Here is a 24663-nt window from a genome sequence, read left to right on the forward strand (position 1 = left end):
TTTGAATGAAAAATCTGATTAAAAAAATCTCCTCATCTCTTTCATCAGTACTCTGATGGTGGGCTCTCATCGGATTTCATTAAAAAGCTTTGGTATTGCAAACCATCCCAAACATCTGCTTCCATTTTGATTCAAATGTCCCTAAAAAGTCATTGGCGTACTGTGGTATGTGAACTATCTGTCAAAAGAAATAACCTAGACTGTTCAATGAATGTTCTATGTATTGCATTGAGAAGCTGGAAAACAAACTGCATTTTCAGGGCATTCAAAGGACTTCAAAACATGGGTTAGTTAAGTGAACAATGACTAAAGGACTTCAAGTTCATCATCTGAAAGTATGTTGTGAGATATTTAAGACACTTCTCAATGTGGAGTATGCAAGTAATGGAGCAATAACATTGACCTGAAGGATCTGATCTGATTTTTGAGACACATGCGTCAAGAAATCTCAACCCTTAATGATAACTGACAGCATCAGAGACGTCTTGGCCTTTCCAAGGCAACTGTCTTCACAAACAATGTCTTTGCCAAGATTAAACCAGATTTTGCATCAATAATTCACATTTTAGTACTGAAAACACATGCATAGAAAAGACTGCTTTAAATGTCTTACACATCCTTTAAATATTCAGTATAAGCTACTGTGTTTTGTATTTGTTAATTGTACCTCAGAATGACTCACATTCAGTCTTTATCTGGCCATGAACAAGAAATTCAGAATCACACCCACGGAAAACTGCATCACAATAAATCAACCCGACGGTTAAAAGGTGTCAGAAAAGCTGTCTTTCATGTCAGAAAGACAGCACAAACCCAGGATTGTGAACTTTTGTTTACTTCAATGCAGACGAAAGAAGAAAAAAATTCCCTTAATAAACTTGCACTGCTGACAGGATAAAGCAAACAATATTAAGCTTATCTTTAACAGGCATCCTTAAAACACAAGAGCAAAACATATAGTTTCAAGCCATATCTTCACTTGAATTAAAAAGCAGAATTAACATATTGTTGAAATCCTATTGATTTGTTTCCTGATTAAAATGCGCACCAAGAAGAACTGAAGGAGTTCTGCTAATGACTACAATGACGTGTAGCTTTAATCCCAGCAGAATTCTTCAATTCAAATCGTTTAAATGAAACAAGAACAGCATGTGGTAAACACTACAATTAAGGAAGAGAGACCTTGGTAGCTGAACATCAATTAAGAAGAATGCAGATATGTTTTCAAAGCAAAAACACCAGCAGGCAGATGGAAATTGCAGAAACAAGAGGCAGAAACAATTAAAGAGGGGAAGGAAAGCCACAATTTTGGTTTTAGTCAACACTTGATCTCACATGCAATTTTGGCAACAAAAAAAGTAAAAAGAAAGACTTGAAAACTTAGATTACAGCTGGTTTACCACTGAACTGACCTGCACAGATCACTGAGTACCAATGCCTGGGACAGACTGGAAAAAGTTGCAGCTTTACAGATATGATCTTCAATCTTCCAGCCCGCTTGCCAGCTTATTTTCCCACTTTGATCATAGCAAACACTCTTTGACATTTGAGAAATAAATTCTGGGCAGTTATATAATTGCACATGTGCCGAGACCTCCAGTGAGAGGCAATGAGACACACGTCTAGCTTTTTTTTAAAATCAACATCAACAGTGAGGGCAACAAACTGGCAAAACCTGCAGCTTTGATAGAAATCTAAGCGAGAAGAAAAAGTTGCTTTAAAGGCAACACTAACCGCCAAGGTAGAGTATAATAAAAAGTAGAGCTTTGTAGAGCGTGTGCAAGGTGAAAGTAGAGAGGTGTAAGCTGTTTTAACACATGCACTGCAGCTCTGAACATGTTGTGACATTTCCCTCATGAAGATGCATATGATAATGCAAATGTTGAATCGATCAAAATAATGTTTAACCTGTCAGAGCTCAGGACAAAGTATGTGTGATGTCAGATGTCAAATCTTCCCTCCTAGACATTCCACGGTAATCTTTGAGTGATGTTATTGTAAGGTGGAAGCATTAAGGAACCACAACAACTCATTCATGACGTTTGCTGAGATATGCAGAAGTTACCAGTGCTCTGCTCACTGAGAACCAGCAGATGTCCAAAACCCCTCTAGCGTTAACATCAACAGAAAACTGTGCACCAGGAGCTTCATTGGATGGAATTTCATAGCCGACCAGCTCATGTAGGTGGCCCGGTGCTTTTTTCCATATAGTGCACCAGTATATTAAAAAAGGTCATGAGGTGTCCTGTCATCAGGCACTTACTTTTTGAGGGAGCTCGCAGGTTTGAAGACACCACTCTCATGGAGTCCGCCTCTACCTTCAAAACATAGCTGGCATTGGTCTCATAGTCCAGGGGCTTGGCAGTGTAAATGACTCCTGTTGTTTCATTTAAAGCAAACACACCTGGGCAGAACAAGACAGAACAATGAAGAAAGATAGAAGGGTGGCATATAGTTCCATAATGTTCAGTTAGTGAGCGGGATGCCGACAGCTAGTGAGTAGCGTTTTATAGAATGAAGTGGAAGTCATATAATGTCTCCTGAGCATACAGTGATAGATTTTGAGCTCCACAACCGAACACAGGAAAACTCTGTATAACTAGCTCCAAGTTTACTCACCACCCTCGTTGCCTTCCATGATGGAGTACACGATCGTTTGATTGACAGCAGATGCTAAGATGACTCCCACTGGGGTTCCAACAGCAGCCTCCTCGCTGACTGGCAGGAACCTGGCAATGGATCAGTCAATCAATACAAACTGATGAGAAAATGAAATATGTATGTGTACACTGTGGGCCAACCTTTTCTCAAAGGGTAATCACATTTTGGCAAGTTCAGTAGGCATGAGAGTTGAATCTGTAAAATACTTCCAAGATATTCTTTTTTTCCTTCCTTCATGCTTACAGCTATATGATCCTTCAAACCCCAGAGACAAAGTCTATAAGTAGTGTTTACATTTTTAAAAAGCTGGATTGTATAACAAATGCGGAAGAAGTTGCTCTTCGAAACTGCACTTACAGATAAAGCCACACTCGACTGCTGAACAACAACTTTTTAATGCATTTAATAAACAAATTCACTTAATCTTTGACAACACTCCTGTTTATATTCCTCAGTACAGTAATGTCAGACACCATAGATCAGTGCATTGCTGTTCTCCAGCCATATGTCAGTTATAGGATGCCAATGACAGTGTGACAAAACACAGCAGTCAAAACAGCCTCTGCTCTCACTGATAACATGAGTTGCACACAAAAAATAAAGTCAGTAAGGACGTTCTTTAAGCATCTATGTGTTGATTGTAAAGTCCGATGTTCAACTGAGAACAAATAATAAAATATGCAAACTAACTGAATGGCATTTGTTCAGGCATCCTACAAAATACAGCTGAATCAGCAACCAGCAGAACAGCTGATGGATCAGCTGTTACCCTTTTATAAATCCTATTAGCAAATCAACAGGCTGCTCCGTGTAAGTCGCTTTAGCCTTGCAAATGCGAAGCTGCTTTGCAACCCACCTCGCCTCCTTTTCATGCCATGCCTGATCTAATCAGTGCCATGTTTTTTGTCAGTTCATTCTCTAATGTGGGATGTTGCTGCTTCTCTCATTGGCTTAACATTCAGTTGCAGATCCAAAAATACAGTCAAAGAGCCAAATGCGACAGAAAAAAAACTCAATGGCAGAGCATCAATGGCATAGCAGCTCATCTGATCCATCACAGTTCACAGGTTATTGGCCGTAAAATAATAATAATAATAATATTTACTAAAAACGCTGCAGGAGGAGTGATGATTCTTATAAGTTGTGGACAAGCTAATTGACCCATTGGCTAATCATCTTCAAACTTCTGCTGAATTTAAATAAAGTGTTGAATTCCTGTTTAACCAATTAACTCATAACTGATAACAACACAGTTAATTCCTATCATTTAAAACAGAGAAAATCCTCCATTTCAGAAGCTGGAGCCTGCACATTCATCATATTTGTGCCTAACACATTAAAAATATGTGATTATTAAAATAAATCAGTCTGTAGTTATTTTCTGCTGATATACCTATGGACTAAATAACAAATTAGTAGATAAACCATATGTGACATATGTTAATGGGCTTTGGTCATTTGACGAAGGCTTACATGATGTTTGGATGAAACTTGCTCTGATACAGCACATTTGGAACAACTTGTCTGACAGTTCCCATTAGTGGCCTGAGCCAAGCGCTGAAATTAAACCATCAATAGCTTTTCAAAGGGAACCCATGCGTGGTCTTGTTTTTGTCCACCTGCCTCTTATTGCGTGTGGTGCAGTTTTCCCTACTTACAACCCTGACAGATTTTCTAAGAATCTGGCAAATCTCAAATTTCCAGCAGGCTTCGCTCCATTAAATAAACCCAGTCCAGTCATTAGGCCAACCGTCACAGCTGGCTAAACATTATAACATGGGCTACCAACTGGCTAAGCTATCAAGCCATCACTACGTGATAAATGGGACTGCTGGAGAGTGTGAGAGAGTGTGTGCTGAATGTGTTTGTATGAATTTTAACTTCCAGTCCAGTCAATTGCTTCTCTAACCACCTGTTCTATCCAAACACTCTTGTAGGTAATGGTATAGTAAACCTGAAGCTAATCAAATGAATACAGACTCAAATAGGGACCTGTTACTGCTAGGAAAAGGAAAATAAAAACACAAGCTACTAGCAATATCTCTTTTCTATTCATTCTACTATTTCATTGCAAGGTATGACAGTGTGACAGCGACCCATCGTGCATTTGTACCAAAACCCTGAAAGCCATCATTCATTTCAGTCTATGTGAATGTAAACAAGTCAAAAGATCTCCTGTGAAAAAGATCTATTGTGTCTGCAGTACTGATATTGAGGCTATTTTCTTCCTTTATTACACAGTGTACAGTAATTAAAGTGTTGACAGGAAAATAGCACAAAGAGACAAAGCTAACAAAAGGACCTGGGCACACTCAGGAAAACTGGATGTTGCATTTTTGTCACTTGCTTCTGCAATCATATCCAAAGAGCAGATTTCACCACTTCTACAAGCATAGAATATCCATGCTCCCTTCCTTTCTCTTATCCAGTTCAGGGTCTCAGGGGTGCTGGAGCCTATCCCAGCTGTCATAGGGCAAAAGGCAGGCTACACCCCAGACAATTACCAGGTTTATCACAGAGAGACAGACAACATTTCACATTCACGGCCAATTTAGAATAGCCAGTTTACCAAACCAGCGCATGCAGTCTTTTGGACTGTGGGGATAAAAAGGTGCGAGCTCCACACGGAAAGGTCCCAGCAGGAGGGTCAATTTGAACCCAAGACTTTCTTGCTGTAAAATAACAGTGCTAATCATTGCACCCCTGTTAAAAAAGATCTGTAGCATCATAGCTGATACTGGGGTTATTTTCTTCCTCCTTTAAACAATGTACCATAAGTAAAGGATTGCCAGGAAAGAGAAGCAGCTATAATACAATATAATATTATTTGTATTGTATTAAAAATAATAATAAAAAAATGCAGTAATATTCAGCCTTAAATACAAATATCTTTGTGGTAAAGATGCATTTAATTGAGAAAATGGCTGAGTTTCTTCAAGCACACTGTTACTAAGAAGAAGAAAAAAAGAGCACCAGGAATACAGCTCGCCAACAATAAAGAATAAACATGAAGTGTTTTCAAAAGGCTTGGACTAAATGATTTCCTTCCTTTTGTTGTACTATTAAAGCCAAGAACGCCTCTGATTTTAATCATTTTAAATTTAATTTTGTAATTGCTTTGCATTCATTTACTGTGTTATCTTGGTGTAACACTCATTTTCTTGTGATAACAAGCTAATTATTTAGTTATGACATGAAAATAAACATTTTTATTACTTTTCCAGCACTATTCCTCCTCCTCCCTTTCTCATGTCTCTATCTTTCCCATTTCTATAGTTCATCCCCACTAAAATCTCAATTCCTCACTTAGACTCACTCCATTCATGCCGTCTAGATTCCTCATTCTGCATTTTTCCCTCCACGTCTCTCCTTCGGCCTCTCTATCTTTCCCTCAGGCTGCTGCTTCCAACCACCATCCCAGCAGACCTCAGCAACTACCAGCTATTTGTTATCCTTTCTTCCAACCCTCCATCTCCACAGTGGCTACTTGACAGGGATGAAGGAAGAAAACTGAGTGAATGCCCACACACATGCACGCACGTGCACACGCACACGCACACGCACCCATGCCCGAAACATCATGCTCTGTAATATGCGCACCTTTACATACGCACATACACATAAAACTGCACATGCACAAAGCTCATTACCAAGCCTATGTCACACCCCCTCCTGCACTCTCTAATCATTGCTGTTCTGACTACTGCAAGCTGGACTGATACTGATAACAACAGAAACACACACACACACACCCCTAAACTATATTTGCGGATATACTGTATTGACTGTCATTCATTCCCTAAAAGCTTACTACATGTGCAATGTCATCAGAATTTAAAAAAAAAACAAACCTTTAACTTTAAAACTAGCTCTAAAAAAAAGCACACATACCTACCCAAAGTACACGTTCTGAATAAATACAGTTTGCAGGACATAGTCTTAACAGAGTTTTAACAGTGTGAAAGGACAGACAGGATAATGAGGAAAGTGATAGATGCTGGCGACGATACCCTCCCTCCTTGTAGGTCTTTTTCTCAAAGCCACAGTCATCCATTTGTCCCACTTATTGTTTTTTCCCCCAGTTATTATCTTGTCTATTTCAGCTCCTGTTTCTTTATGATGCATCATTTGGCCCATCTTGTCATTATTCTTCCATCCCTCCCCACACTGCTCCCTTTCATTTCTCTATTTCTCTACAGCAATTCTGGTCCGGTCCTTTTCTGCTGTGTCCAGTACTGGGCATTTCTCTGGCTCCGTTTTGCTTTGGCAACATCACTGCACAAAAGATGTTTTGTTGTTGTTGTTTTTAAATCTCAGATGAAAGTCATGTTTGATCTGATGCTTTACGATGCGTGGGAGGGCAAGCCTGGTTATACGCTGACAGATCAATATGGGCTGTTTTGCAGCAATGTTTCAGATTCATTCATCATCAGTTAATTAGTCAAAATATGTAAAAATATTGCTTCAATTAAACAAGATCATTACAGTTTCATTACAAATCCTTTGAGAGCATCTGCTATATCAGTTGGTAGATAGATGAAGTGTTCAAACTGAAAGGCAGCCCAATACACAAACATGCAGGAAAATCCATCTGATTGTTCAGGCAACTAGCCAGACACTGTAACCCCCTTAAAACTGAATATCCGAATGGAACAACACAAGTTTGTGAAAGTGAAAATTGGTGGTGAGCGGGTGGGAATTGATTCTGCAGAATGTTTTGGCTATTAAAGCACCAGCCTATACAACTTGTCAAGCAATCACATCCAAAGGCTAAATCATTAAACCACCATCCAAATGGCCACATTGTAAGGCTAGACAAAGTAAGTGGATCAAGAAACACAGTGTCATGGTTGTGGCTGAGAGTCTGCCAGCTAATGGACATGGTTGTCAGCTACTTTATCAAGTAAGGTGGATACAATATCACAGGGTCCTATGCTAGCAATTTCTATGAACTTTCTTTGGTAAATGATCCCATTTATTTTGATGCATTCGTACATTTCAAATAAAGGTTGATTCTCTTTACACCCTCTACGGCTCTCTTGCCATCTACATGGGTCCATTCACATCCAGCACAGAGAGTCAGATTTCCAATAACATGAGCCCAGTTTGCTTTCTGGTAAGAATCAACCCGGACTGCTGCAGTGCTGTAACGGTGGATAAAAATGACAACTCGCTGTTCACTCCTGCTGGTTCCAAATCTCTCAGTTTATCATCCTGCTTTTTCAGGTTTCTAATTAGCTGCAGGATTTTCATTAGGAGACTGTAGAGTGAGGTAATAACCTTTAAAGGTTGGCTAGAGTTCTCTAGCTGTAGCTGGAAGTTTTAAGTTTTTAGTTAACATACCCTTGCTGTAACAAGAGCTTGTTGTGACATGATGGTTGAAAGTGCAGCTTTCTGATGAAGAAGTGGGGAGTTACAAAATCAGATACGTGAAAATTAGATTTTGAAACTGTTGCTTTTGGTCTGTTTAGAATGTGACATTAGAGCAGCACGCTGCAGTTAAAATATTGTGATGGTGAGCCAATATTGGTGATTTTATTACAGTTGCCGGGGCATGTAACTAATCTATTTTTTCTCTGTTTCTCATTTCTGCTCCACACTGTCGGAATAATCAAAATTCATTTTCTGTACCCCCTGGCATTCTCCTGTCTCTAATCCCAAATCTCTCTCTTCTACCTATCTCCATTCTGCTGTACTAGTCCACATGGAGCCTCTCCCTTTTCGTCACTCCTTCCTGTCAATCACCCTCCCTGGTTTTTGCAGCAGTCTTTCCGACTCTAAAACTGATTTTCTCTTTTTTGTATTCTGTCAGCAAGTGTCTTGGCATATTTTCCCCTTTTTACAGGCCTCTTCTCACCTTTTACTTTACAGTTTTGACACAATTGTCAACTCAAAGTCAAACGGCTTAATACATCCCAAGCAGTCTGAACTTGAGCGACGCAACATTCAAGTACCAATACATAAAACATGTGAAATGGCATCAGATGGATGGTTATATTGATTCATATAAACATGCAATAAAAGCAACAAAGGATGAAAAAGAATGAGAGAGTGAAAGAAAACCAAGAAGGGGGATAACAAAAATATATGTCCATGCCTGTGTGCAGATTGTCTGGGAGGAGAAACTTCATCTAACCTCACTTCTATAAGCATGCAAGCTCACAATCTAAGCATCCTATTCTTGCAGTAAAATTGTATTTTAAGCCACTGAATCTAATGAATTACAAAAACCTTGGCTTATACTACTTTTAAATTCATGTTACTGCATGGCATAATAGACTCCTTGTATTGACATCCTGATTTTTTTTTTTTTAAACTGAACATGCAAAAGTATGTCTTGGGTCAAACTATAAATATTTGAGGGCATGTACATGAGCATACACAGGATTGCATTTACATGGTGTTGTTCAAAAGATAATTTTACTGCATTTGTTTTCTTGGCAGCTCAGCCAGAGGCAACGAGTACAACAGGTTTCCAACAGATCCGGCGTTCGTATAATGTTTTTTCTAACAACTCTGTGCATCAAACCAGGTGTTAATGATTTTGCTTAAACTTAACTTAAAAAAAGACATGTTCATATTAGCCGTTGTAGCGTATAATATAAGATATGGAGGCTTGCTTTCAATACAGAATTAAAAGATAAAGTTCAAACAAGCAGGTATTGAAGTGGGCTGGAATGATCCAGGATGGCATTGCAGTAACTTGTGTAATGATCTAATAGGTAATTCAATTTGATTTTTATACAAAATACTCATAAAATTTGAATGTGCTCCAATGTGACGTCCTTCCAGCTGACATCGTAGAGAACGTGATGGACACCCCCCCCCCTGCACTCATTAGTTTTTCCTTTGCATCCCTGTCATGCATTCATGCACGCAGATGTCCATAAAGTTGCAATAGAAGTGCTTCAGTATGCAATGTTTTTCAAAGGCATTCTTCAAACAACACAAATATGAATTGTTTCTGTGCAATTTAGGCACATAGTATATTTGCTCACTGAAGATACAGTTGCTCTGAGTCTATTTCACAAGAAGATAAAACTGTTAATAACTATTCTGGAACTCTCTCCCTCTAAATTTGAGATATGTGGACTAAGTGGTCACTTTTTAAGAAGCAACTAAAAACCCATTTTTTAGACTTACATTTAGTTAACTTGCATTAAATTTTCTATTTTTTTTGGCTGTCTTATTTTGTTGTGAAGTACTTTGTCATCATTGTCTCAAAGCGTGCTATATAAATAACAATAACATTTTACTTGCTTACTTACTTATTTAAATAATTGTCCAGACTGCCAAGTAATAGGGCTTATTTCTAAGGAATGTAGTTCGCTAAATCCACAGATAACGCAGCAGGACAAGTCAGCAGAACTTATGCGTATCCCACTTTAAAATCATACCATGCACGTTTTCAGAAGTGCTCTCGTATACCTATTATTCTGATCTAGTGTTATCCTTTAAACTGAAATATGCAAAAACAGATAGTCTTCTTTAACTTGTGGACAACAAATTTAACAATGGTCTTTTATTATACTAATCAAGTAAATAAAACAAAAATAAGAAACAAGCAAATGTTACTGGAAAGATCTTGATGCATTCTCAATCATCCAGGAAAATACATTTCCAAAAGTTGATTCTGTTCATCTGGACGTAGCGTTTTCTGGGAGAAACGTTTCGTCACTCATCCAAGTGACTTCTTCAGTCTCAGCTGACTGCAGGTTTCCCCAATCTTATAAACCTGTAGTGAAACCGAAAACCTGTAGTGATCCCATATGTGTCAGGAGTATCGGAACAGTTGAGACGCATTTTTTCGAAACACCGGGTCTCTTTGGCTAAACCCCAAAACACGCTGCGCCAAAAATTGGTCCACCCCAAGGATCGGGTCCCCCGACACGAACAGAGTAACATAGTGTACGCTGTTAAGTGCCAGGAGGATTGCCAGGATTTATACATCGGGGAAACCAAACAACCTCTGGCGAAGCGGATGGCACAACACAGAAGAGCTACCTCGTCAGGACAAGTCTCTGCAGTCTATTTATACCTACAGGCCAGTGGACACTCTTTCAATGATGAGGATGTACACATCCTGGACAGGGAAGAACGCTGGTTTGAGCGTGGAGTCAAGGAGGCCATTTACGTGAAAAGGGAAAGACCATCTCTGAATCGAGGAGGGGGCCTAAGGGTACATCTTTCGCCATCTTACAATGCTGTGATTGCAGCCATTCCCCAACTCTCTGTGAATGGTACTCATGGCCATTGATCAGTGGTCTTTGATCAGTGGGTTTTGGTCAGTGGTTGTTGATCAATGGTCATGAGAATTTGCATAATTATGATTAAGGAACTGACCTCACAGCCCATTGTTCCTTCAGTGGGCTGGTTTCAGTCATTATGCAAATGTACTGTTTATACGATTGGGGAAACCTGCAGTCAGCTGAGACTGAAGAAGTCACTTTGATGAGTGACGAAACGTTTCTCCCAGAAAATGCTACATCCAGATGAACAGAATCAACTTTTGGAACGTTACTGGAAAGACATAGGTTACTGTAGAACAGCGTCGAATAAAAAAATAATTTATACATTTCCCCCTCGGTCTCTTAAAAATGCCAGACGAGCCTCAGAAATGCAATTACGTAGTTTAATAGCAAAAAACCTCTCATCTTTTTTTGGCATAGCACACTTAAAAAGGAGCATTGGTTATATATTTTAAATGTCACAGTATGTTTTTTTTTTCAACTGTACTGCACTTCTGATTCTAATAGAAATTAAATTAAACAGAGGATAATGCAGTGAGTTTAAAACAAAATGAGTTTTTATGTCTATGTCTGTGATTTTACAATTTGAAGAATATTAATTAAGCAATGTGTCACTTTAATTTCTTTATCACATATTGACCTCGACAACTACAATGCCATTAGTCAGTTCTTGGGATAAGTGAACTTTTGTGCTGAGTGTAATAAAAGTCTCACAATCCTCATATATCTCATGGAGAGGAGATGACATTACTATGACCTTAGCCTCTGACCTTAAACCACAATAATTTAATCAAATCATCTATGAATCTGAGTAAATGTTTGTCTGAATTTGAACATATTAGTGAAAGTGAACTATCAGGCTATGAGAATCAGGCATGAAGACACAGCTGGTGTGTAGGTTTATAAAATGAAAAATAAAATTACTGAAATATCGAACAATAACGTTGAAAAAGACATACTTAAAAGAGCTATGAGAGCTAATTAAGAAAAAGGAGAAATAGACTAGTGTGGCGTTATACTGCAATGAGTCAAAAAGAACTGCGTATAGAGGTATGTTTCTCAAACTTTGTTCAAGCCTTAAGCCTTGAGAATTGAGAGAATATCTTTACTTGACCAAACACGCATGCATTTTCCAACGGATTCGATCCTGGCTGATGAAATTACTAATTTAAAAGCTATCTCCTTGTTCGTGAGCTGTCTTCTCAAATCTTTTGGCCATCTTTTCTGTGTTTCTAGTGATTTCCAGAGTAATACTGTATGTCAGCGGTCCCCAACCTTTTTTGCGCCACGGACCGGTTTATGCCCGACATTATTTTCATGGACCGGCCTTTAAGGTGTCGCGGATAAATACAACAAAATAAAATTAGTACCGGTACCGAAAAAAAGAAGATTTATTCATAACACACGTGAAAAGACCCAGGAAAACTGAGTTAACGATAAAAACGATAACAAAATAACGCTGAAAACCGATAAAAACCCTGAAAACCATACATTTCACACCTGAACCTCAACTCTCGCGGCCCGGTACCAAACGACTCACGGACCGGTACCGGTCCGAGGCCCGGGGGTTGGGGACCGCTGCTGTATGTGACATCAGCTGCTAAATGGCAGAAGGAGATAAATTTGAATCACCACTTTAACACAAGTATACGAAAATACTGAAGTGAAACTAATTTTATAATTTCATTTTTGGCCTAATTAGAGTTTTTCTGTATGTTTTTTAATATTATATGATAGTCACTCCATGGGAGACTGCCTTTCTCTACACATTTATAACTGAAACGTAGCCAACAAATGCACATAGATTTCACTCTTACAGTATTCTATTATTTATATATTGGTTCAACAGCACAACAAGAGCTTTGTGACATGGCCCGTTATCCTGCTGGGAGCAGCCAACAGAAGATGGGTATACTGTGGTCATAAAAGGACAGATATGGTCAGCAGCAACACTGTGGCATAGACTGTGGCACTTGGTACTAAGGGGCCCAAAGTGCACCAAAAAATATTGATGTACTGTTGATACAAGGGAGAATAGATCCATGCTTTCATGTTGTTTACACCAGATCCTGACCCTACCATCTGAATGTTGCAGCAGAAATTGAGCCTCATGAGACCAGGCAGCATTTTTTACCAATCTTGTGTTGTCCAATTTAGGTGAGTGAGTTTACTGCATTCAAATGGCCTGCACAGTCACCAGATCTCAATCCAAAAGAGCAACCTTTGGGATGCGGTGGAATAGGAGATTTGCTATCTGGATCTGCAACAATTGTGCGATGCTATCATGTCAATACGGACCAAAATCTATAAGAAATGTGTTAAGTGTGTGATATGAAGAACTAAAGTAGTTATGAAGGCAAAGGGGGGGTCCAACCTGGCATCTGCAAGGTGTATATCTTTATAAAGTGTCACATCAGTGTCGAATGCATTGGTAGCACATAGTCAGTATAGAGCAGCAAATGTCCGATACCCTGTGCACTTCAAAAGGTGAAACCAACAAATGTTGTAGAAGGATTTGGATAATAGTGGTTTGGGTAATACTTGACGCAGTCTCAAAATGTTTCTTTTCCTCCTTGTGCTGATGTTAACACTGGCCCAGAACTACATTTCAGTAACCACAAATATCAAGATCTTTTCAAAATGCAACGTGGAACTTGAAAGAAGCCGGCCTTTCAGGGAATGGCAGACATGCAGTCTAACATTGTCAGCAACAGATTTTCTGTTTAAAGAAACTGTCCAAAATTGGGTTTTTTACAGTGAACCCAATTTAACGTTTTCCTTTGATCTGTTGGTCTGGTAATCTGGGTGTCAAAGGCAAGAGAAATTGTCTGCACAAGGGAGAGAAGTGAAATCACCTGGACCCTTTAGAATGACATCAGCCTATTCAAACCTATTCTGACTGTGGCTGCCATCCTTTTCATGAGTTTCATGTGAACCTCTGGTTGGTTTAAGGTCACAGGAAACTGCAGAATTCACAAAGTCATGCCACAATCTCCATTTTAAAAACTTGAAATATTCATATTAGCCTTGCCTTGTAATACTTCGGATACTTCAGGCTCATTTTAGCCCTTAGGTAAACTAAGCAAATTTAGGATTTGGTATGGGTTGTTTGTTTTTTAATAACACTGATGTTTTTATGAGCTGAAACTACGAATTTGCTGCAATACATTAAGCATAAAATCTGAAAGATTACACATGAAAACCATATGTCTTCATATCAACAATATGTGGGTACAGATGTCTACCTGACTGAGTACTGACTGATCTTTAAAGCTAGTAGAATATTTCGATTGGCTGTCTGCCTGCCTATCAATTAGATTGGATTTCTCATTGTCCATCTGCATTGCATCGTTTCTCTGTTTGAATCTTTACCTGCTTGTATACTTCAGTCTGCCAGCTCATCTGCCACTTTAAAGACTTTTCCGCCTGTATGTTGATCTGTCTGCACGCATGTGCGTCTGCCTTTCTGCCTGTCAACTTCAGTGTGTTTTTGAAACGATGGATTCTGGCAGCATTGTCACTTGTTTTCTCCTTATTTTCTAACCTCCTCAAACTTTTATGGTTGTATTTCCCCTGTTCTCCCACTCCTCACATTTTCCCCCCTTCACTTTCCATCTCCTACTTTTTCTTTCTATCTGAAACTCACACTCCACCATCTCCCAAACTGCTTCAATGCCACTATCCTCTCCCGACATCGTTGTCTGTCCTTCTTATGTCTGTCGCAGTCTTCTTACTCACCACTATCTCTCTTGCTGTCTTCCAACTGCAAGCAGCAAATAACACCACCGATGCCGTTTTCCATTTGTTGTCTGAGTCGTAAAAGTGCCAAGAGCACAGCATGTGTCTGCGTGCAACAGTAAAACAAGGTAACCTTGAAATGAATGGTTTAGCAAGCTTTGTAGAGCAACATATTAGATGTGCTTTAATGTACATTTTTATACCAGAGAGTACTATGATTTTCGAACAACACTCACACAATGTTTTAACAAGGTTGTATCTTAAAAATTATATTGTTAAGGTGTCACATTTTTGGCTGACTATATTGGCAACACGACCAACACAAGCATTTGCTGATGAAACTGGAAAAGTTTCCATTTAAAAGCTGCAAATGATGAAGCATTAATGCTGTGCTTAAAAGTCTTTTTTACTAAAGCTACAGGTGCTGTACTGTAGATGACTAAATTAAACAGGTGGTTGGTGTGTGAGTTTTAGCCATTGTAATTCACAGTGTTACACTTTGGTCCCTTTTGTTTTGGAAGATTTTAGGTTTAAAAAGTGCATCACTGGTCCATTTTCTGCCCAGAGGATTGTGATTGTTCAACTACTACTTCCTGCCTGATTTTTTGGTACTTTTATTTTCCCTTTCATTTGAGCCCTCTGCTTTGGTGCATTGGTGGATGGGGAAAAGATATATACTGTACATTTTGTTTGCTTTGTGCTTGTCAAAGCAATTTTGAGTCACCGGGATACTGAAATATTAAACCTTGCCTGACCACGAACAGTTTCTATCCCTCAAATTGTACTGTGCATTGGAAATCAATAAAAGAAAACCAAAAATGACTTTTAACACCAAGTGAAACAAAGCAAATTTTGTTTTTTTCACTGACACATATTTCGTCAAGTCAAAGGCTGTTGCATATAATTTATTTTTTAATTTAAAAGATTAAAACTAGTAAAACAAGTTTTAAAAAGAGTCTTTTTGGGGGTCACGTGACGTCAATGGCGGAGTAGCTGTGTTTCTCGCCCGCTCCCGCAGCTTGGCATTTGTTTAGGCCTTTATATATGTCTAATTTGGTTAAAGTCTCTGTTTATTTCGACTTTTAAACTTTGTACGATGCCAAGCACCCAGAAGAAGCTCAACCTTGGGTCAAAACCGGGTAAATCCAGAGAAAATCACCCTCCGCTCAGCGATCATGCTGCAGCGGTGATGGCGGAGGCCGAGTCGTCCCAACTTCTCGGCCAAATGGACGTCGACAAATTGGTGGAGAGGATATCGGCGGAGGTGCTGAAGGCTGTGGAGGCCTCCTTTGAGAAGAAGATTGACCCGGTTCTGAAAAGACTGGAAACATGCGCAGCTAATATCTCTGCATTGGATGTTAAAATGAAGGAGGCAGAGACACGCATATCAACGCAGGAAGATATTACAGCGGGATATGGCGCCAAGATTTCCGAAGTGGAGCTTAAGCTGGAGGCCGCTCGTGAGGCATTCGCCAATCCCTCATCTCCTCCTTTCTTTTTATTTATTTTTTTTCTGTTTGTTTTCTTTTTTTTCTTTTCGGGTCTGTGCGGAGATAACCTTATACATATAGACTATTTTATTTAGCCATTCATAATCCGAATCGTTGTTTTAGCTGCGGGCGGGCAGCTATTTCACGTTACTGATTAAGAAAAGGCTCGTACTCCGTCCAAATTGAAAAGTTTGCTTGCGCCACCTGCTGGGCATTGGAGACCTTTGTCTGACCTCCATACTCACTGGTTTCTTGACGGTTCTGTTTCTTGTAAATAGTTTTTTGTTAATTGTTAGCAAAGCAGGATGTTTGTTTTTCTACGTGTATTTTATTTGCCACTGGTGTTGTAGAGCAGTGTTTGGGAGCCCTACATATCAGCTATGCTTTGGTCACCTGAGCGTGGTTCCATGCTTATTTCAAATATTGTATAAGTGATAATTCAGTGTTAAATGTTTGTTCCTGGAATGTAGGAGGTATACATAACCCTATTTAACGGAAAAAAATATTGAGTTTTCTTAAGAGGGAGAATGTCCATGTTGCCTTGTTGCAAGAAACTCACCTGTCTCCTCAGGAGCATCTAAAACTGAAACATGATTGGGTCGGTCAAGTTTTTAGTTCCTCCTTTACGAGTAAGAGCCGTGGTGCAGCCATGTTGATACATAAACATCTACCGCTGACAGTTGACCAAACAATTTGTGATAAGTCTGGTAGATATGTTTCCTTAAAGGGCACCCTAGGTGGTCAGGCAGTGTCATTTCTGAATATTTACTTTCCACCAGTACAGTCTAACGACTTTATTGCTCATACTTTCTCTTCCTTTTCTGACTGGGTTTGTGATAATTCTGTGATAGCCGGAGATTTTAACTGTTATTTTTCTACAACTAAGGACAGATCCCCTCCCAAACAAATTCAAATGTCTACAAGGGCCAAAGCACTTTTAGATACTTGTAACAAACTTAATTTGTTTGATACCTGGCGGAGTCTTCACCCTAACGATAAAGAATTTACTTTTTTTCTGGTGTTCATAGAACAAGTAGTAGAATCGATTTTGTTTTCACCCCCAAACGATCACTGGGAAACATTTTGAGATGTACAATAGGTGATATTATTATATCAGATCATGCGCCGGTTTTTGTTCAGCTAAGTGATCTAAATCCTGTCCCTCGGTCTCATAACTGGAGATTTAACAATTTTTTGATTCACGACCCAAAATTCGAAATATTTTTAACTGATCAGCTTGAACATTTTTTAAAGGTTAATGCAACCCCTGAAGTTTCTCCAGGCCTGCTTTGGGACACCCTGAAGGCTTACACCCGTGGTCTGATTATATCATATTCAGCAGGCCTGAAGCGGCTCAGATGGAGCGACGAAAATTAGAAGTGGAATTGCACGAACTGCAAGCTAAACATAATGTATCACCTTCAGAACAATTAAGGAATGAAATTCAGGTGGTTAAAATAGCTTTGGAGGCACTACTGACAAGAAAGGCTGAGAAATCTCTTTTCTTCATGAGGCAGAGGTTATATGAGTTTGCTAATAAACCTAACCGCTATCTGGCCAATCTTCTTCATAATAAGGGTGCTGGTTGTAATATCCCATGTGTTAGAGACTCATCTGGTTTATCTAAATATGACAATTTAATTATTAATGATACTTTTAAAACTTTTTATAAGCAGTTATATACCTCCCAGTTTAAATCGACATACAAACAGGGTATGCACCACTTCTTCTTAGGACTAAATTTACCTAAAGTTTCGGAAATCCAAAGGGATGATTTATGTAAACCTATAACGCAAAGCGAAATTTTGAAAGTTATTCAGATGCTTCCAAATAACAAAGCTCCGGGTCGGGTTCCCGGGGGAATTTATTTAAGAAATTCAGTAAGATTCTAACTTCCCCACTGTATAAGATGCTTCTGTCCTCTTTTGAGGCAGGCACTCTCCCCCTTAATGGAGGCTAATATTTCTCTAATTTTGAAGAAGAAGAAACCTCCTGAAGAATGCGCTTCCTATAGGCCTATATCTGTTTTAAATCTTGATTTGAAGATACTTGCTAATGTCCTAGCTATACGTCTTGAGCCAATACTACCTTCGATCATTAAGAATGATCAAACTGGTTTTATACGGGGGCGGTATTCCGCACATAGCATGAGGCACCTACTTAACATTATTCAGCACTCATCTTTGTTTAACCCTGAGGCTCTTTCTTCTTTTCACACTTCAAGAATTTGGTTTAGGTGACAACTTTGTTAAATGGATCCAGATCCACTTCCCCTCTTTCTGCAGTAATTACCAACGGTCATAGGTCGGGCAATTTCAGTATTGAATGTGGCAGTCGGCAGGGCTGTCCGCTGAGGCCTTTGTTATTCGCCCTGGCTATGGAACCCCTTGCCACAGCCATTAGGAAGGATGCTGCTATTGAAGGACTCTGTTTGAACAATTCTCAACATAAGATTTCACTTTATGCAGATGACATTTTAATTTTTCTAAATTCTCCTGCTCACTCAATTCCTAGATTAGTTTCGTTAATTTCCCAATACGGCTCCTTCTCAGGCTACAAGATCATTTTTTCTAAAAGTGAGGCTATGCCCCTCTCTGTTATAAATGAGGTTGATCCAAACATTTCTCAGCCTTTTCGTTGGTCTCCCTCCGGCTTCACTTATTTAGGAGTGAAGATTTCACCGAATCTAAAAGAAATGTATAGTCTGAACTACACCCCTTTAATTCAGACCATCAATTGCAATTTGGATAGGTGGTGCAGCCTCCCTCTGTCTCTTTTAGGTCGTATTCATTTGGTCAAGATGAATATCCTCGCTCGCCTCTTGTATTTATTCCAGATGTTACTGCTTGCTCTGTTCAAAAAGTTTTGTCAAAATTAAATGGTTCAATTATTTCCTTTATATGGCGTAAGAAAAGACCTAGATTGAGATACAGTTTTCTGTGTTTGCCTGTTCAGAAAGGCGGTCCTGCCGCTCCCTCCTTCCCACAATACCTCTTGGCTGCACAGTTTAAATTTCTTACAGAATGGTTTATGGACGATCCGGATTCCATTTACCTCAGCGCTGAGTCCACTTCTTTAAAGGGCATTACCTCAGGTAAAGCCACAGTTCTAACACACGATAATATGGTGTTAAAGAATATGCTCTCTATTTGGCGCAAAGTCAGGCGCCTGGAAGGATATTAGAATTGTTTCTCCCTTCTTACTCCTATTCATGAAAACCCTGACTTCTTACCTGGTCTTCAGGCTGGTTTTGCGGACTGGTCTCAAAAAGGGATTAATAGTGGGTGATCTTGTTCATGAGAACTCTCTTCTTACTTTTAATCACCTGAAAAGCAAGTTTGGTCTGACCAATAAGGATTTTTTGAAGTACTTTCAGGTAAAGCACTATATTACTTCTAAATTGAAGGATTTTAATGGAGGGTTTGGTTTTTCTCCTATAGAATCACTCATGGTAAAAACTACTCAACTAAAATGTATCACTAAAAAGATTTATAACATTCTCTCTGATCTTACAATGGATAACTCTAACAAAATCAAGGGCTAATGGGAATCAGATGTAGGCGCCATAGATGCTGACGCTTGGGATGAGTTGTGTTGTCGTCCTTTTAAAGCCTTGGCATCTAATTCTATTTGGGAAAGGCAGTTTAAACTTATAAATAGGCTTTATATTACACCTGAGAAGAGGCACATAATGTTTCCAGCTTTGCCTAATCTCTGTAACAAATGTCAGGCTGCTGTTGGTTCCTTTTTTCATTGTCTGTGGAGCTGCCCTGTTATTCTACAGTTTTAGAGATCACTCATAGATAAGCTATGTATTATATTTAATTGCCGACTGCATCTGGGTCCAAGGACTTGCTTGTTAGGACTAAATGATGAGCTACCTGCTGGCTTTCGCAGCAAAGATCTCCTTCACATACTGCTACACTACGCTGCTACACAGAACCCATTATGGTACTGTGGATTTCTGATAAGGCTCCATCTGTCAACCAGTGGCTACAGTCTGTGATATGTATTGTGCCAATGTATGCCTTCTCTACGGCACTTAAGGACAAACCTTTCCTTTTCTATCGCACATCTGGACACTCCTTCTGCTCAGAGGTTGGAATTGGGCTTACGGGATTTAGCCTGGCAACAAAGGGACAATTGTTAACCTTCTTCATTGTCTATTACTATTGCTGTTGGGTTTTTCTTTCTACCTCCCAGGTCCTGCTATACATGTAGATGCATCTTTGTCCTGTATATGTACAGTGGGGCAAAAAAGTATTTAGTCAGCCACCGATTGTGCAAGTTCCCCCACTTAAAATGATGACAGAGGTCAGTAATTTGCACCAGAGGTACACTTCAACTGTGAGAGACAGAATGTGAAAAAAAAATCCATGAATTCACATGGTAGGATTTGTAAAGAATTTATTCATAAATCAGGGTGGAAAATAAGTATTTGGTCAATAACAAAAATACAACTCAATACTTTGTAACATAACCTTTGTTGGCAATAACAGAGGTCAAACGTTTACTATAGGTCTTTACCAGGTTTGCACACACAGTAGCTGGTATTTTGGCCCATTCCTCCATGCAGATCTTCTCAAGAGCACTGATGTTTTGGGGCTGTCGCCGAGCAACACGGACTTTCAACTCCCGCCACAGATTTTCTATGGGGTTGAGGTCTGGAGACTGGCTAGGCCACTCCAGGACTTTCAAATGCTTCTTACGGAGCCACTCCTTTGTTGCCCGGGCGGTGTGTTTTGGATCATTGTCATGTTGGAAGACCCAGCCTCGTTTCATCTTCAAAGTTCTCACTGATGGAAGGAGGTTTTGGCTCAAAATCTCACGATACTTGGCCCCATTCATTCTGTCCTTAACACGGATCAGTCGTCCTGTCCCCTTGGCAGAAAAACAGCCCCATAGCATGATGTTTCCACCCCCATGCTTCACAGTAGGTATGGTGTTCTTGGGATGCAACTCAGTATTCTTCTTCCTCCAAACACGACGAGTTGAGTTTATACCAAAAAGTTCTACTTTGGTTTCATCTGACCACATGACATTCTCCCAATCCTCTGCTGTATCATCCATGTGCTCTCTGGCAAACTTCAGACGGGCCTGGACATGCACTGGCTTCAGCAGCGGAACACGTCTGGCACTGCGGGATTTGATTCCCTGCCGTTGTAGTGTGTTACTGATGGTGACCTTTGTTACTTTGGTCCCAGCTCTCTGCAGGTCATTCACCAGGTCCCCCCGTGTGGTTCTGGGATCTTTGCTCACCGTTCTCATGATCATTTTGACCCCACGGGATGAGATCTTGCGTGGAGCCCCAGATCGAGGGAGATTATCAGTGGTCTTGTATGTCTTCCATTTTCTGATGATTGCTCCCACAGTTGATTTTTTCACACCAAGCTGCTTGCCTATTGTAGATTCACTCTTCCCAGTCTGGTGCAGGTCTACAATTCTTTTCCTGGTGTCCTTCGAAAGCTCTTTGGTCTTGGCCATGGCGGAGTTTGGAGTCTGACTGGTTGAGGCTGTGGACAGGTGTCTTTTATACAGAGCCAGGGATTTTCCTTGTTTGAGGTGACCAAATACTTATTTTCCACCCTGATTTATGAATAAATTCTTTACAAATCCTACCATGTGAATTCATGGATTTTTTTTTCACATTCTGTCTCTCACAGTTGAAGTGTACCTCTGGTGCAAATTACTGACCTCTGTCATCATTTTAAGTGGGGGAACTTGCACAATCGGTGGCTGACTAAATACTTTTTTGCCCCACTGTATATGCTGGTGACTGCTGTTTCCCTGCTTTGCAATTAAAAGTTCAATAAAAAAAAAAGAGAGACTTTTTATTTGATTACATTTTATATGATGGTTATGCAGAAAAAGTAGAATTGGGCTGAAAGATCTATTGCTTTATTACCTATTCATGTTGTGTATCTCATGTTTTTAAAGATTAACTAAGTAACTAATTACTTGTGAAAATAAGTAATCAGTAAAGTATCAGGATTACTTTTTTGGAGAAGTAACCAGTAATTAGTTAATCATTACTTTTTTCAAGTAACCTGACCAACAGTGTGAGATGAACAGAATCAACTTTTTGGGAAGGTTCCAAGTAAAGCTTCAACATGCAACAAGAAGAAATTGGAGTGAGATGAAACATTTTCATGAGCATGCAATTTATTGAAAACAACGCTTAAACTGAAACAGGCTACACATCCATTTCTTCTTGTTGCATGTTGAAGCTCTACTTGGAACCTTGTTAAGATCCAACCACGCAAAATATGATTTTTTCCCATTTTTCAAGTGGTCTTAAACTTTTGATTGGGACCGTATATGTATATTTTAGCTTAACTTTTTTACAAAACACTTTAAGATTTTTTAAGGGAGTAAAAATCGTATAAGGGAGATATGAACATTATGTAGGAGTAGGTAAGGATTTTCGTTTTTTGGTGTTAACAGATAAAAATCTTTACCTCTGGTCAGGGACAAGGACTGGACAGAACACAAGGAAGGTTAAAAAAAACCAACAAAAAAACCCAGCAAATGTCCAAAGAAAAAAATTGGAAAAACATTAGGAAAACCTGAAGAGCTGTTGCTTAAGAAAACTTTGCAGGAAAGTCTGCCTCCATGGAATCAAAAGATAGAAAGAAATGTGAGGCGGCTCAAGGCTTTCGCACACTACTTTATAGTATTAGACTGTGTTTGCTTTGTTTATTGTAAAATCTGAGTTACAATTTCATCATTGTTCATCCACCATTGCACAACCCTGTAAACAATAAAACATTTAGCACGACCGACGATGTTTGTAAACCTAATGATTTCTAAGGCTTAACTATTGCACACCCCAGTGCTTAATTTGTCGTGCAGAAGAGCTGTTTGAAATGGTCAAAGAGAAAAAGCTGTATAAATATTTAAACTCAAGTCCAAAGGAGAATACCTATTTTGAGCATTGCATTCGAAAATGAATCATGAAGCACCTTGTAAAACCACAAATGCCGTCCTGAAATTTTTAACTTGTATGAAAGATACAGAAATAGAGTTTGATTAATTTCCATTCAGATTGTCAGCTCTACAAAGAAAAGCATCAAAAAACTCGACTGTCTGTATTCTGCAGCTGCATCTATTATGTGAAGAGGGACCGAGGAGGAGCAGAAAAAAGAATCTCTTCTTCTGACCGCAAGATTAAAGCTTTAGTCATGATGCTGTAACACTCGATCAATTTGCCGAACGTTGAGGAACTCTATGGCATCTGCAAGAAGTTCAACAAAACAGCTCTTTGATTCTTGAAAACGCAGCGTCCTGTGCATCCGTTTTGACAAGCTGACACAAAACAGCCTGACTGAGCTGCTTACCTCTGTGTCTCATCTCCATCACTGTAAAGACATTCACTGAAGAAAGTGAAACATCCATGTCATTTAGTTAAATTGAATTGATCGGGATTTCTGGTTTGAAACTGTTTATTTCACTTTACCCAAAAACTTTTCTGGAGACAAACTGTTCAAAAACTGGAGACACAACCAAAGAAAATGTCTGAGTCTGTAGTCTCAGTGTCAAACTCTAAGCACTGGATCAGCCAAAGAGACGTGTGAGCATAGATAGCTTATATATATTCGGATACACTTCAGGGAAGTATAAAGAATTTCTATTAAACTATACTGCAAAGGAAGAGACTTTAATTTGAGAAAAAATCTGTCATATTCATTTTATTTAAATAGCTGTGTTTGCATAGTGTTAGAAATGTTGTTAATGTTAATGGCGGTTACATTACCAATCCAACACGTTCTCATTCCCAAATATTTTACGCTAGGTGACAAATTGTCAACCTATTATGCTTCCCTAAATGATGAGATTGGAAAAAAACGAGGGAACATGAGAACCGTTAGGAATCAATCTACACGTTTGTTCATTTTACTTAAAATCGCTTTGGAAAACACTATTTAACGTCATTAAAGTGCTGGTTAAGGTTAGGGACAAAGTTAGGGTTAGGGCTGGAATACATGGCTGGAAGGTGTATTACTGCGGGACCATCATTCTACTGGATTTCACCCATTAACCCGGCACATAGCATAAGAACGCGGGAGGTCACCTTTGGCGTTCCTCAGGAACGTGACAAATCGTCGGAATGTTACGCCTCGGGAGTAAGAACGGGCTGACCAATCTCATGTTTTAAAGGTGAGATGTTCATTTCATGGGTTTGGTGAGGGTGGGTGGGGGTTGGGAAGTGGGGTTTTTTTCCTTTCTCTTTAACAACTGTTCAGTGCTTTATTTTGTCGTTTTTATTGTATTTTTTGTACATAAAAGGGAGCCTTTGTTTGAATAAATTCAGTCCTTCAAAAGAGAATTTATCTTTATTTCCAGCAAGTTCATTGTGACAAAATCTTGATTTTTAAAAAAAAAATCATCTTTTTGCAAAACCAAAGCTTTTGTTTGTGAATTTTAAGGAATAAAATAGATTTTTATGAAGTGTTATTAAGTATGTTTGAATCAGACAATAAGAAACCAATTTTCCATTATGTGCAAGTAGAAATTGCATTTTATTA

At 39.2% G+C, this 24663-nt stretch overlaps 1 protein-coding gene across 1 annotated transcript in view; it reads right to left on the reverse strand.

Annotated features, from left to right (window-relative positions):
- LOC146512705 (protocadherin-15-like) overlaps positions 1–24663 on the reverse strand; it is a 231453-nt gene that overhangs the window by 50999 nt on the left and 155791 nt on the right. Inside the window, exons 27-28 of the mRNA XM_085171180.1 lie at positions 2620–2729; positions 2264–2404 (exon numbers count right to left, since the gene is read on the reverse strand). Of these exons, the coding sequence (XP_085027306.1) occupies positions 2264–2404; positions 2620–2729 (251 nt within the window). The remainder of the gene's footprint in view (positions 1–2263; positions 2405–2619; positions 2730–24663) is intronic.

The sequence above is a fragment of the Neolamprologus multifasciatus genome, chromosome 8 (assembly GCF_963576455.1).
Source record: "Neolamprologus multifasciatus chromosome 8, fNeoMul1.2, whole genome shotgun sequence".
NCBI classification, from domain to species: Eukaryota; Metazoa; Chordata; class Actinopteri; order Cichliformes; family Cichlidae; genus Neolamprologus; species Neolamprologus multifasciatus.